Source organism: Clupea harengus, chromosome 10 (assembly GCF_900700415.2).
Source record: "Clupea harengus chromosome 10, Ch_v2.0.2, whole genome shotgun sequence".
Classification (NCBI taxonomy): Eukaryota; Metazoa; Chordata; class Actinopteri; order Clupeiformes; family Clupeidae; genus Clupea; species Clupea harengus.
The window spans coordinates 14115682-14132151 of record NC_045161.1 but is presented as its reverse complement, the minus strand read 5'-3'; the positions used below and the strand labels follow the sequence as shown (position 1 = coordinate 14132151).

Here is a 16470-nt window from a genome sequence, read left to right as displayed (position 1 = left end):
CTGCTGTGCATGCTGAGCTGAAAAAAAAAGTCTGCATAAAGGTGTGTGTGTTTCTTGCAGCGGTGGAAAAGTAGGTTCGGCTTTTGACGGAGGGCGAGAGCTGAAAGACTGCTGAGGAGAGAGAATGTAATTATCACCTTCGTTTCCCCCTACACACACACACACACACACACACACACACACAGACACACTCACACACAGACACACACAGGAGCCGGTGTAGATGACCAACCGCAGGGCAGGCAGCAGGTTGGATTGACCGGGCAATGCAGCAGGGTGGATGTGTGGATGTGGCAGGGCGACAGGAGGAGAGCAGGCCCTGCTGCATGCTGGGATAGGTGGAGTAGTGGAGGATATGGGCGGTGGGGCGAGTGGGGGGTTCAAACGAGAGAGACTTCTAGTGGATTCAGCCTGGCAAAGCTGGAAGCCATCCAATTAGGAATTTTATGCAGCGTGAGAGGGTGTGCCTGTGAGTGTGAGAGCCTAATACAAAGAAAGGAAGTGAACAAAGACAGACAGACAGTGTGTGTGTGTGTGTGTGTGTGTGTGTGTGTGTGTGTGTGTGTGTGTGTGTGTGTGGAGGAGGACACGGAGAGAATGAGAAAGAGAGAAACCAGAGAGAAGGAAAGTGAGTGCATGAGCCGACTGATCCCACCTCTGGCTGAAAAGGCGGGACTGCTTCCTGTTGACCTTGTGGCTCTACGTTCATGTTGACAGGAGCTCAAACCCTGCAGACAAAACACACAAACACACATTAATCCACTGCATCATAACAAACATGTCTGTCTTGTATCAGACAGTATCAGTACCAGTATCAGAATCACCAGGCAGTATTATGGCCTACCCTGTCCAGCCAGAGTCAATCCGGCTGACCCAGACTTATCCCAGCCAAAACACTGAACCCCTACGCGAATGCAATTAGTTCGATTTGACAGCTATCAAAGTCACCGTGCTGTATTTAACAATTTACCCAAATTAACAAAACTATGAAATGTGTTAAAGGCATCAGAAGTGATTTAAAGTGTTTTAAATACATGCTTTAAAAAAAAAGTTAAAAAAGTCAGCCACTAGTACACAATCAAACAGAACTCCACCAAATAAACAGTGCATCAGCCTGCGCCGGCTCGTAAATATATAGCACTGGCACTGTAACACACATCAACATGCAAGAGGCAAGGAGGCGGCTGAGGAAGCACGTGGGTGCGGGGGATGGGAGGGCGTGAGTTTTTCCAGCGACAAAAACAGACAGAGGGAATAAATTAGCTGACGCCGGTGACAGAAACGCAAATACAAAATACGCCTTGTGTTTCCTCGCTTCCAAGCGAGGTGAGGGGATGGGGTGTGTGCGCGTGCACGTGCGTGTGTGTGTGTGTGTGTGTGTCGCGGAGGGAGCCTCAGCCTGGGCGGCGAACGCAGCTGAACCGTCAGAATTTTAATGACTCTGTCACGAGCGGCGTTCGTCTGTCACAAGGCGACGGCAACGCCTCGCCACTGTCCCGCCGATCTGAGGGGAGGGAGTAGAGGGCTGGGGTGGGGGGGGCGGGGGGCTGGGGGGTCTTCTTCCATTTCGTTTGAAAAAGAGAGAGAGAGAGAGAGAGAGAGAGAGAGAGAGAAAGAAAGAAAGAAAGAAAAAGGGGAGCACACCGACGGAGACACAGTCTGTCTTGCGATGTATCTACAGGACAATGGTATCCCCACACACACACACACACACACACACACACACACAGAGACCCCCCCCGCCCTGGAGCCAATTAAAACCTTTTGGAAAGAGCTGCTGCTGGATGGTGAGCCAGCAACGTTGTCACAGAGGCGGGAGTGTAGAAAAAAGGAAAAGTCTGATTTAGCAAGGTTAATCATGTTAATTAAAGTCAAATACGACACTGTCCAGCTTTTAAGGTGCACTGGATGTAGTTTGGATTTGTTGTTGTTGTTGTTGTCATCTCTCTGCCTTTTCTGGTCTTTGGTGGAAGGTTTTTTTTTGTGATTTTTTGTAATTTTTTGTTTTGGTTTGCTTTAACAGATCAAATTTGGAGGACTACTGCAAATTGCGTGCCCACCACCTCTAATCACGCACTTATTATCCACTGTATTACAAAGACATAGAAGCCTAAATCAGGTGAAAGCAGAATAGAGTTAGATTTATTGGCCTAAATTCAGTAATACATAAAGAAAAGCATCATAACATATTCTCTGAATGCCAACAAATACATGGAAAAGTCAGGACTTAAACAGGACAAAGTGCACTGAATTGTCTTATTAGCCTTGAAGCAAAGGTTCTAGATGGAGTGTAGTCATGCAATCTGAAAGGTATTCTGTTGAGAGTGCATTCTTGAGGAAAATCATTCCCCGTAGGTTCTCAGCATGATGAAACCAAAAAGACACGACATGTCGCCATTCTACATGTTTAAAGGGCCTTTTTCACCATAGATGGCACTCCAGCCTGCTTCGAATCTTTATTTTTCCATGGCACTGGTAATTTACTGCACCACAAGGATACAGGCGATCCAGACTCTCCACTCTGCTCACTCAGATGCTAAGGACCAGTGAGGGGACTTGCTACTAGTACTGCACATGACAGACGGTGCCTTGGTGAAAAGCTCGGGATTACAGCCGCGCGTCGACAGAGAAAGCTCAGGGCTCCGCACTGTGTGGGCGCAGTCGGCGACCCCTTCATGGCATTTGACTGAAGCATCGTGGGAAGAATTGGCCTCCCTGGCAGCTTTTTGCGCCTTGCTTTGGTGCGTTTTGCGTCACGCACACACATGCACATACATGCACACTCACGCACATGCGCACTCACACGCACACGCATACGCACAGACGCACACACGCACACACACACACACGCCCTGACCTATTCTCTGTGTCAAAATAACCTGAGGGCAACTGGGAATTTACATGTGTGCCTCTTCTCTCTTCTCTGCCTCTCACATCCAACCAACACTTTCCTTAACGCAATCAATTAAGAGTGCCAGATTACATCAAGGCCCCGCCTGGCAAAACAAAGATTCAGGAGAGGGATTACAGTGAGTTGCCCTCTCACACAGCAAAATTGAAAACACATTCGCAGACAAACACACAATGTAACACAACCTAACACATACTGACTCACTCGCACTTACAATACTTAACCTCTCAATCACAAATTCACATACACATTAAAACCATGTGGAGTATGACCTGGTTGGACAGGACCCGTACTCAAACACCAGAATGCCAGATCAGACACACTTCTTAATCTTCCCATCGTGGAATAGTAGGAATTGAAGTCATTAGTTACAGATGCAAATATTCTGTTAGGTCCTGATTTAAGACATAACAGGGCCATAGCATTAAAACTAAGGGTCACAATAACCACAATAAATCATGCAAAATGTACAGCACGGTTTTTTAAGTGTACCATTTCCTTCAGTAAAAAGCCCTCCTTCCTTGACAGGTATGCTACTACAACTCAAACCCATTCCATTTATGCATCAACTGCACTATTGCTTTTGGCTAGCATGGCTAAACATGCCAATATTTTAGAGGACATTCACTTTCAGACAAAGCAGGTAATAGGACATTAATATGTCCTATTGTGGATCATACGTGGTGCGTAACAAGCCGTAAAAAAGTTTTACCAGGTGGAATCTGGTATTTTAATTTAGAGATGACAGCCCATAATGTTGATAATTAGCCTCCAGTTTTGAGTCAAGGTGCCATGAGGGACCAGCATCTTAAAATTCAACTCAGATATCAAACAGCTATGAGGATGGAATTTAGTTGTCATCACTCACTCAAGATGTGTTTCTAAGAGTTGTTTAAGTTACATGACCACAATAGATAAATACATGAGATGAGAAAAAAAGAGAATATAATAAAGTACAGGTATTTAGACTGGGCAGGAGCATAGGGGGTGCATTTGTAAAGGTAATTAAATATGCTGCCCTGAACTTCTTGGGGTCATCACCACAAAAGCATCTCTTTTTTTGTGGTTGTGCACAAAATCCCACATTACTGCCATCCCTCATGTATGAGAGGGGGAGCTCTTCATTTCCTCTCAAGCAGGGATCAGCAAGGGACCAGAGGTCCATGAGAACAACTCAGCCATCAGAATAACTCAGTGCCATTAGACTCTCCCCGGCCTTCTCCTTGCCTGCAGAGGACGCTTGGTGTAATACCATCAAAGCACAGTTAGCAAGCCCCCTACTCTCCCTCTCATCTCCTACCACCTCCCTCCCCCCATCTCCCACGTACAGGGAGCCAACCCCAGTGAAGCCCGAGGAGGTCTTCACCTCCCTCCAGCCCATGGCTCCCGACAACTCCAAAAAAACCCTCACCTGGAGCAAGCCTCGTTAGCATAATGTGCTATTTTACAGAGAGATGGTGCGTGATCGTGAGTGGCTACATCTCATCTTTAATCCCCATTTCCTGTCTTTTGCATAATTAATTTAAGAGACAGGGAGAGAGGGGAAAATTCAAGGGAGGAGGTTAAAAAAAAAAAAAAGAAGGATCAAGAAGTGCAAGAATAGTCCTGGTCAAAGGGCGACTGTTAACTGGACCCTGCTGCTGAAAAAGGGTGTCTGAACTGGCCGCTAGACACTTCACAGCGTAGTGGCAGCTCGGCAGGACAATGCATACGAGCATGGAGTGATGAGCCATCGCTGTTTAAACTTCTCAAACGATCAGTGACAGAAAGAAAAGGAGTGACAGAGAGTGAGACGGAGAGACAGTAACAAGGGAGAATGTGACAACTCGGGGTTGGATGAGAACTGCGTAAATCAAAGTGCTCTTTGAGCCTTGGGAAACAGTGGAAGTGGTGTCCATGATTATAAAAACTGGTGAAAACCTTTGAGTTTGTGTTTTTTCTTCTTCTTCCCTTTCCTCCCACTCTCCCTCTTTTCACCCTCTCTCCCTGTTTTCACCCCGTCTTCTCCATGAAAGGTAGCGATCTTGAGTGGGGAAGAGTCTAATGATGGAGGGGTCGGATATTAAAGCAGCACATTCTCCAATTTATTTTAATCACTAACAGATATCATTAGCTGCTGAGTGTGTGCCATCAGAAAAAAAGACCAATTACACCTCTCAGTAAGTATGGGTCTCTGTGTTCTAAGCTGGGGATCTTAGATCAACCAGATATCTGGCTTGGGAATCACCGCATTTCCCCATCAGTCAGGATCCCTAGTTAAGACCATTTTTGTGAAGGCTTTGAAATAATATGAAAACGTCAGTTAGTTAATTATTTCTTCTATTCTGTCTTTGTTTAATACATGTTAATAAGTAAAATAAAGAAAACAACAAACATGTCATAACTTCATCATCATGGATTTGGGAGTAAAACAATTGTGCACTTAATGAATATGGTACACATTAAAAAGGTAGGTCAACTAGGGTCAAACATTGTGACCCTAATGATGCGAACAGACAAGTGGTTAATGGTAGTTGAAGGGAGAAGAAAGGAAGGAAGCAAGATGCTAATTTCCCATGCTTGGAAGCATGATTTGCACCCATTTCACCAGGCATTAAACCATCCTGTATTAAATATTTCCTTCGATTTTTCAAGCCAACCAAATTCAAAGGCGATCAAAATTCCCTTTTATTGACCATTTCATCTTTCAACTAAATTCTAAGGAAAGAATAGCATTATTGACTTATCATGCACTGGGGCACTTCATCAAAAAATACAACTACGCAAGCAGAAAAATCTACATGAAAAAAAAAAAAGCAAGAGGCTTTGCACCAAAAGACGTCCCTCTTTCTTTAAAATCGTCCTCGTTTATTAAGGGTGGGTAAGAAAAAATAAATCGTTGCGGTCCTGGGAGAGTACCAGAGCAAACAATCCATATTTTCTGCCCAGGGACTATTTATAGGCCTCTTTTACATTTTTCACTTCCAGGTTTTATAGGGTAATGATTATTCCCCAGCAGAAGTAAATAGCACAGCGAAAGCACCCGCTGCATGTGAGGGCCCGGCTTGATTAATGTCCCAGGCCTTCACCCATCATACCCCACCGGAATGTAGCACTCTTACTCCACCATAAAGTAGCCTCCCAGTCCTACAAACTCTCACTTAGCCTCGTCTTTGTCCACCTTTAAAATAAGTCCTCGTCATCAAAATCAAAGAGGATGCCCCCTGGAGGTCCTTCTCAGAACCGCAGTGTTTTTTAAGTCCACATTAAAGAGTGTTTCACCAAAAAACATCATACTGTTGTGATGTTCCCGTAAAATGTTCCACGATATTCCAGTGGGAACTGGCTCCTTGTTTCCAGCTGGCTGTTTTCCCCCAGTCACACTACTACCACATCCTACTTCATCTCCAGACTACTCCAGACTACACTAGTGATGGCAATCTGGAGGAAGCTTTCAGGACACACAAAAAGTTGGAAAGATAAATGTTAAGTTAAGTGGAAGAGTTGAACATATCAATGTACTATACACACTGCAGACTGAATATAAGCGTAGGACAGCCACAGACAGACATCCCAGGAGAGAGGAGTCTTGATGCATCATTAAATGCCATGCTGTCAGCCACCACATAGACCGTCTTCCACATACCCTTTTCAGGACCTTCAGCTGAGCAAGTACCTGCTGAAGTACCATGCCCTTATGGCAGTGCTCCTTTTCAATCCTAGTCCGGAATTGTAATTATTTTGTGCTGGTGCTCTGTGTTTTGTGGAGGTGCAAGAGGGGTTGTCCTCTTCGCTCCTCCTGCTCTCCTCCCCCTCCGCCTCCAGCCTACCACACAAACAACTGCTATTGAGCCGCAGGGCTGAAGTGCATGCAGGTGTCACGCTTTCTCCTCCTCTGGGCCACTCCAGAGGAGCTGGCAGACAGCTAAAGGCCCTGGCCACCTTACAGCCCCATTGTCCTGCATCGCACAAGGACCTGCGTAACAAGCTGTGTGTTTTTTTTGTTAACATCTTTTCTTTCATCCGCCGCCCTCCCTGAATTACCAAACCCCAGCAACCTGCCTCCCGTCAAGGGCTTTCACTAGAGCGCTGTCAATTCAGCAGGTGTTTTACAGCAGAAAAGCTTGACGAAGGGCCGGTCAGCGCTAATTAATCTGGACTGGATACCAGCCCCTTAGGCACACTGCTGTTTGATGTAGACAAGGCTCATGACTACGGAGCGGCGCGCTCTTAAGAAAGATGCAAATGCTTCCATTGTGCACCCTGAAACTGGTCCAAACTCCTTGCCTTTTGTCTGAGAGAAAAGGCTCATCCTTCTGAATGACGGGAGATGAAAACGAGCATCTCGAACATGTCTCGTCCTGGGTCTTCTTTTTTTCCACCCATTTTCTTTTTCGGTGAAAGGTTTCAATACTTCAATACTATGAAATCTAGTAAATGTTAGATGGCATTTTGTGCTGTATGCAAGCCACACAATGCCCTGAGGTATTGACTGAACTTCAGCGTTTCAGACTGATAATCATCTGAATGGCTGCCAGAAAGCCTGGTGTTCCAACACTAAATCGAATCCGAAGACCTTCTCATATAGCAGCAAGGGTGGAGCATTAGGAGCTGACAAAACATCAGCAGCATGAGGTGCTCCATGGTGACGCAAAAACCACATGTTGTGCAGCACAAGCAAAACAGTTAATTTGCCGTGAACATAAGCAGGACTAGCATTTGCTGTGAACATAAACAGGCCCACTGTAGCCCGGTCCAACTTCTGTGGTCTTTGCCGGGGTTTTTCCCCCTTATGGAGGTTACAAAATGATCACCCAAGACTGCAATGTGCAGTGGAAAATATGACTAATGGGGCCTGTGATCGCAACGGTCAAGAGTTTGGATTATTAAGTATCAGAGCCCATAGTTCTGACACTGATGTGACTACATTTGCCTGGCACACAGCAGTCTGCATTTTCTGTTCCAGAGCAGGGAGTTTTAGGTAACCATAATGACATAGAGAGGGTGTCCTGAATACCCATGGGCAGGGAACAAAATTAACACCCGCCAGGCGCCAAATGCGGGTAGATTTTCCGTTTGGCAGGTAAATCTCAGAAGACTTTCCACCACACTGGCGGGTAAATGTTTGTACCAAAATAGTCATAAAATAAAACACTATCCCGAGAGTCTCTAACGCATTTTGATTTACCGGCACTCCGCTACTCTTATGTCTGTGTCAAAGTTTGACACACACACACACACACACACACACACACACACACACACACACACACACACAATCCATGAAGACCCACCCCTAGTATGCCTCTACCTCTGGCTTATACGAGCCTGACATTTTTTTCTAAGCCTATCTAACCAACCATCTGACCATAACTGTCACCAAATAAGAAACAATTGCCAATCAGAGGAACAGGTGACGGAACATCAGAAACTATCGCTTGCCGCCAGTAAGCCAGGACAAAGCAGCTCCTAAAAGAAAGTTCGGTGAGAAATGGAGATAACGGAGATATCAGCCATGTCTGAGCAGACTGTCAGGAGCACAAGAACAGACTGTCTCTGGAGGAGCTTTAAGGTGTCTGGAGGAGGAGCTGTACGTTGATTAAAATGATAAAGCATCCAATGGATTTACAAAACTTCAAATTTACTTTTGTTTGCCCCTAAAATATAGCTAATAGCAAATAGAATGTTCAGTAGAATTTTGAGATGGGTTGTATGTTCAAATTTGAATTTAATGAATTTATTAACTGCTGATCAATATATTAAAACAATTTTGCTTCAGATTTTGCTCTGGCCTCTTTAAGCGTGTATTCAACATAATATATCTGTTTCAGTATTTCATTGAGATAATAAGGTATTAACACAAAAGGGCAATTCATTATTTTACTCTGTAAAAAATATGATAGGCTGGTGGAATTTTTCATCTACAAGCCACCTTGGCCGATGAGCAAAACAGTTACATTACAGTTACAGACCCTGTCCATGGGTTTGCTTGGAACAAACTGAGCAGGGGAAAGCTGTATTTTGAAACAGTCACTGGTGGTGTGACAACTTATTCCATGAGGTGCACCAAGAAATCTGCGTTCAGCATATGCTCAAGCGATTTGCTCCAACTCGAGTACCCAAGTCACAAAACAATTGATATTTCTGCAAAGGCCCCTTAAAATATTTGTATGTACTCTCACACTCTTGCCTAGAATCTCCATTTCCAGAGAGTGCTTCATGGCATAATGTGCGGAGTCAAGTCCAAGTTCCAGTCCTAGGTTCCAAGCCTCTAACACCCACAAAGCCATTTGTGAAGTCACTCATAGGGGCCGAGCGCTGTTGTTCCGTGACATTGCTCAGCGAAGTATATTTAGGAGCTGTGAACTTTTGGCTGCATGAAATTGGACAAAACCCTCAGCTCTTGCGGTCTAATGAAGGGCTTATTCGTTAGCCCATGTCACTGACCACCAAATTATCACAATGCACCCCCTCACCACAATTGGATGTGACAACTGGCACCGCCGGGCTAAGTCTCTGTTATTTGTATCAGCTCGAGGGGCTTCCCACTAACTCCAGTCATGCTAATAGGAGCCTACAGGGCTGCGGATCTCCACTTTGCCTCTGGCTGTCCCCTTTCTGGGCTTGGAGAGAGGCGATACCATGACAACAAATTCCACAGCGCACTGCCAATCACCAAAAAGTAAAAAAAAAAAAAGAATTGTCAGTTTTAAAGCTTAGCCACTAGCAGGAAAGTGTTGCTTACAGTTCTTTTTGTCCTTCTGTAGCTATTTATGATGATTTTCCATTAGACTTAGCAGTGTCTGGCTTTATCTGTCAGTGTCGTATGTTAGTGTTGGGATTTGACGAGAAGCACATCCATGGCACTGGGTATTTTCACATGCGCAGCACGAAAGGTTCCTGGAATTTGTTCCTCTGTGGTAGATGGCAAACATGAAACTCAGGGATCACACACGGCTTACCAGCTTTCTCTGTGAGAGTGGGGATGAGCATAGACGAGCTAGGCTTATACACTCCCGGGCTGATTTACTGAGAATGCATAGCTAATGCTGGACATTTTCAAACAGAGAAAAAAAGTGAAACAAGGCTTGAGACATGACACTGAAGAGATACATTGATCATAAATATGATGAATAATGTTATACACTTTGATTATGATCTATTTAGGCCAAAGTTCAGACAGGTAAAAATACTTTAAATAAACATTTGTGGATATCATTAGTCTGCGGTTTGCATCTCTAAACCAAGACACATTTATTATTTATTAAACCTCTGTTTGTTCAGAAAGGTTCTAATGTTTCAAGGCCTTTTGCTTCTTAAAAAAAAAAAAAAACACCTCTGGTAAAATCGCTAGGAAACCATTAGCAAGATGCAAGGTACATTAAAGCCATTACTTATTACACCAACAACACTATCAATAAATATGTATCAGCACGCCTAACGATGTAATACATCAATTGAACATCTATTAACAAACACCACACCTTTGACTTGAGGATACATTGGTTATCTTTTATTTTATATCTTATTTTTAGTATTTTAGCTTTTTTTTTTAGAGGAGACAACTTATCACAGCTTAACATTGTAAATGTGCCTCGGCTTGTCAAGACGCAAAAGATTTACGGCAGGATTACACCACTGCTGACTTTTGATGTCCGAAGGTAGTCACCCAGTCATTCTTGATCTTATATACTGAGAGGGTAGCTGCATATCGCTAAGCATGACTGCATAATGACATTGGGTGGTAAAGTGGTTGGAAGAGGAGAACAATTGTGGCAATTACTGAAGAGTGACAGCTGCAGATGGAATTCTTCAGTTCGGTTAAGAAAAGTAATTTGGAGAATCTTCTGATGCCCGTCTTGTGTTGGAAACGTTAGTACTAGATTTTAAATATCTTTTTGTACTTTTGCAGTGATTTCAGTGAGACCATCCTCCTTCAAATTTCAGCTCCTCACAGTGCAAAATATTTAGGTCAAGTTCCAATTGTTAGGAACGGACACTGATGACTAGCTCTGAGGCTGCTTGGGACATCCTCTAACTCTCATCCTTGTTGATAGCAACGAGAAGAGACTCAGTCAAGGACACGAAGCTTGACCTAGAGGGACTGCCTATGTGATAAACTTCAGCTGCTTTCGGAAGAGGTGCGTAAGTGTGGGGGGTGGGAGGCTTTAAGAGGCTGATGCTTCATTAGTGTCTGATGATGGATATCATAGTGCATCTTTTATGCGCGGGACAGTCATCTTCATAGGGACTCTCAGACACAGATGGTGAATGAGGCACGGTAGGGGATCAAACCTGGACACTATTTATCTGAGGATGCTACTTGGGAAAAAAAAAAAACATTACTTTCCCTTTCTCCCCTCAGTGCTACATAATAACATTATTGTTACAATTGATCTATTTCTGCCAATCGGTTTTACATATTTGTGTCTTTTAATTGACCATGTTATGTCTCTATATTTTTGTGACTTACATTAAAGTCTTTGAAGACTGGGGTCAAAAACAGGTCAAGGCAATGCATCAGAAAGCCTCCACACTGACAACAAAAACACAACAGAAATGGAAATGATACACAGAGGAGGCAACTAATCATCCTCCATACTGAGGAATCATTAACATGTTAAGCGCCGGGCCTCCAAAAGCCAAGGCTGTCTGCTCGTACCCCCCTGCAGAGCACACTCGGAAAAGAGAGGGGGGTTAACGGGGATGTGGCGTGCTGTGCTGTCAACTGATCGGTCCATTGCGGTTGTTTATCGTTTTTATTTGGGGTGGGGTGGAGGGGGGGGGGGGCAGCAAAGGGGGTGCATTCCTGTCGTCTGATGCTCTTGCACTGCAGAGCGACTAACTAGCGCCGGATCAGAGGGGTCCCAGGGGCCCAACGGCCCCTCGTCTCATCCACCACCTGCCGCACACCTTCAGGGACTTCCCCCTCTTTCAACTGAGAGAGGAGACAGCCATACCCCCATACCCCCTGCCACAACTCCAAGACTTCATCAAAACTCCTTCAGCTCACTGGTATCCACAAAGGCAAAACACCCCTTCAGCATGTTCTCACACACACAAACACCCCCCCCCACACACACACACACACACACACACACACACACACACACACACACACATTATGTTCTGATCTCCAAACTGAACCAAAGAATATTTTATTCTTCAATGTCCCAAAGGAAGAGCTTCTTTCCAAACATTCATAGCCTGAGACACCATTATCGTCATAAGACAAGTCATAAGATGATTCATTTACTTTGGCTCTCCTAAACCTGGACCATTTCCAAACATTTCCGCACCTTGCCTTATCAAAACATATTTGCTAATGCATTCCCACAAATCTTCCATAGTGCATCTTTTCACTGCAGTAAAGTGCCTACAGTAAGGACTGATTTACATAAGTAGGCCTACTCGGTACTACCACTTCAGTTGGGGCAACAAAGTGAATTTAAACCAACAGATGACATAGTGACCCAATCTAGGGAATCAACCAATATTTAACCCAACTCAAAAATATTCCTCATTTCTGACTCAGCAAGTTGCAAAATTCTGTATCTAGTCGTACACACTTCCTGGAATGCTGCGACAGCACTGCTGTGATGAGTAACATTCTTTTGACCCTATTTTGACGGCGAAAATTTCCACCTGGGTGACTTGCCTAAACTTTCCGAAACTCTCCACCCGAGGCGTGGATTTTGGATATAGGCGTGGCGACAGTCTTCTCTGACAGGGAACATTTACATGCACCAATCACATGCAAAGGAAACACTGACCATGACTCAAGCCAGATATCTTGCAAACATTATGGTTATATTATATTATTTAATCACGGTCTGCTTGTATTTTTTTTTCAGTAAAAAAGGTGACCATACGTGTTAAAAAATGCTGTCATCTGACACAAGTGTTACCATCATCTTGGAAAAAAACCGATTCCACTAGAATTCCTAGAAAAAAAAATTGCATGGGACTCCATATCGCTGACAATTTATGAATTGGAAAAAAGTCGATATTAAGGCAGTTCAACTATATTTTGACCCAAAGACATGCAGACTTTGTGGTGACAGACTCCCAGTTCAAAGAGGCCTTTCATCTGTGTTTTTTATTTAAAAAAGAAGAAAAAAAGAAAAACAGGCGCACCACCAGTCTGTGCCATCTGCCTTTTCCCAAATGCCGCCAACTTCCAAGACTTGCGAGGCACGCTACATGGTCTCCATGCAATGTGTCCTGTTTACAGCGGTCAGCATGCTGTGCTGTAAAATACTCACTGTTAAACTGTCAGCGGCACTGGACACCCGCCCAACACACACAGCATGATGGTTCTGCAGCCTCCTCCAGCCTCACGTGCACAACCCCGCCACCTCAACCTCCACCTCCTCATATCCACACCCATTTAACCAACACCATTCCCACAATCATCTCACCAATGCCTGCTCTTCATCTGAATACAACCTTCCAAACACCCGACCGACTCACCCGAGACCCATCCCTGCTCCACTCCCTCCGTTTTATAAAAAAAAAAAAAAAAAAGCCTTCGGCGGGAGCAGCTCAGATGCCCTGCTGGCTTGCGGGCCTGGTTGGCTGCAGACATCTGTAAAGTATTTTTATACGCTGCCCCACAACCGCACTGGCAAAGGTCTCCCCAGTTCCAGCTTGGCATGACTTCTGAGGTGGGGAGAGAAGAGGTCTGTGCTGAAGCTGCTTCCTGCAGCTTCCAGCAGGCCTGTTTGTTTCCCACTGACCGAGTGTGGGGTAGGGGTGGTGGGGAGGAGGCAAAAGAGGGGGGGGTGCGGTGGGGGGCATTGCGAAGGGTGGGGGCACTGTTTGGAGAACTCTGGGCCAGGGGGATTCTTGTGGCTTGCTGCGGGGCTCGGCGGGCGCCGCGGGCCACACTAAACTGCCCCGCATCCCCAGCAAAGAAGAGGAAAAGGAGGGGCGGGGAAAAAAAGAGAGAGAGAGAGAGAGCTACACAACTTGGCTTGCTCCAGAGCTCAGAAACAAACACTGCAATGGCTGGCACTGAGGAAGAATGCAGATGAGACAGACAGACAGACAGACAGAGAGACAGAGAGACAGCGCCTATTCTGAACATCTTCCAGAACCCACATACATGCACACAAAAATGTAAAAGACACATGCATAAATGCAAAAAGACAAATAAACACATTGCAGGCCCCTGATCTTGGCTGAAACATTAAGACTCATTTGCAGGGAAGGCGCAGTAAACGCTGATGGCATGCCACTGGGGACACAGGCATTTGTTTTATGATGGCTTTCCTTTAGTACTTTTGCTCTGTTTTTCTTCCTGGGCACAAATTCATTGTGCCTTTCGTCTCATTTTGTGACAAATTTGTTCTGTCACTGTCACTATTATTGTGTTTACAGTGGCATATGTGTCTTGTAATAATTCCATGAAAGTGGATTCATATCCTGGGGGATTTGTAGTTATATATAATCAAAAGAGATCAAGGGGAAGGAGGATAGAAGGAGGGGGGGAGTTGTTACAAACAACAACTACAGACACACACACACACACACACACACACACACACACACACACACACACACACACACACACACACACACACACACACACACACACACACGAGAACATCATGGTAAAAATCGTTTGTGCTTTCTGAACATCCTTCCAGCACTGTTCACATTATGCCAGTGTAGCTTATGTGGCGAGGAGACTCTGGGTTGGAGGCGCTGCCAATGGTTGCGGTGTCCCATGAGATGACCTATATCATGGAGACATATGACTCACGGGAGCAGCAGCACAGCCTACATGGGCTACATGAAGCCGTACAGTACCACATGTGTGGTAAGCGTGGACGAATAGGCCCATGTTTAAAAAACTAAAAGCGGAGTAATCACTGCATGTTCCTGGTTCTGATGCACCGTCTTCCTGAATTGGTCCTTCCTGAAGCATGCAGTTGCTACTTTCACATCCTCAATCTCAAATCTGTAGGAGGAGGCTGACTGACAGTGGAAATGGGAAGGTGTGGCGAAATCTCCATAAATGGTACCAAATAGTGGAACACAAAGGAGACATGTCATGTCACAGCCATAGTCAGCTCATGGGCTTTCATGAAATTACTACTCAGACCTGAATCTTCAAGTGGGCTGTACTATATCAGTGTATTGCTGTCCCATTTAAAGATTTCTGAACAAAAACTTTTACATAGTAATGCCAGGACACAGTCAACTGGTTTGGCCAAGGTGCAAATACAAACATTACTGCTGCCCATCAATATAGTACCTCCATGATCATAAACCAGACATGCTGTCCAGAAGGAGTTGCTGTGATCAATATGTTTACTTCAGAACACACAGTCTGAAGAGTGCAGGGTTTTGAGTCTACTGTTGCCATTTTGTTAGCTTCAGTGACTTAGCCAAAAAAGTCCTTATTTCTACTGCTAAACCTACAAACCAAGCATGTGTGTTATGGGGGAGATGTAATGGTCTCTTAAACTAGAGTACACTGAGGCCAGAAAGTATCCTCTAGACTAGCAAACTGCACGCACATTTAGTGGAATTTTACATCCTGTTGCACTCTGGGCTATATTTATCCATTTGAATGTGGTGCCAAGTGTAAAGCAGGCCAGATTCTGCAGTAGGACTGAGTGGGCTGCCCCACTGACAAGAACTCACCCCAGGTTTTGTATTGACAAGGGTCTACAACTTACTTTGAGTAGCAAGAAATGAAGGCTGAGCTGGTAATAGGTTTAAAATCGGTACAAGTATTAAAGACACTGCAGGACAACTGAGGAGTGAAATCATAGTCATTCACAGAATGTTTTCTGCTGAAATCACTAATTTAAGGCATTAGGCTTGTTTATACCATTGCAGAAAACAGTGCCGTATTATCTATGTGTGTTATACGGTAGGCCGCTCTATGTCAGAAAGGAGGAGCTATCTGAGCTAACCACTTCTATGTGTAACCTATTTAGCCCATTCTGTCAAAGCTGTTCTATTTTTTTAGTTTAAATTTTGTCTCTATGACATATAAGCTGGTGGCTTGATTACATGAATTTAAAGAACTGAGGACAGGGGTTTGAAAACGAATTAAGTAATGGTTCTCAAGTGTCCAAACCCCTCTCAGACAATGGCTTTGGAACTTGCCAGGGACACATCAGGTTACATGTTTCTAGAGAGACCGAATGCCAACAGTAGATGTTTTATAGTGACAGACAAAGAAAAGAGTTTGCTTATTCCACTTTCTTCCTTGGAAAAATCATCTCTGAAGCCTTTAACCGATGTGGAATGACATTTTTTATGATCACAAACAAATCATTAGATACATGCCACTGGATGCTTTCATTGACTGCATTAACTGTCACAGCATTAACGAAATGTGTTTAAAATGAGTGTAGACCCTGACATTTTACATTTGCATCTATGGACCGCTTCTATTCCCACTATGAGTAGTACCAGAATGTGCTTTCAGGGACCTGACAGCTATATGAACATATATAAAGTAAATCCAACATGTATGGATTGTGCGGTTAGAGTGGTTCTCTGAATTAGGGGGTGCGCCATTGCTACAATGATCATTGAAACATTAGTTTGTGTTCCAT

The 16470-nt window shown here is 44.4% G+C and overlaps 1 protein-coding gene across 1 annotated transcript in view; it reads right to left on the bottom strand.

Moving 5' to 3' along the window:
* Positions 1–16470, bottom strand: part of nek7 (NIMA-related kinase 7) — a 67483-nt gene that overhangs the window by 46732 nt on the left and 4281 nt on the right. Inside the window, exon 2 of the mRNA XM_012825298.3 lies at positions 656–728. Coding sequence (XP_012680752.1) covers positions 656–709 — 54 coding nt within the window. The 5' untranslated portion in view covers positions 710–728. The remainder of the gene's footprint in view (positions 1–655; positions 729–16470) is intronic.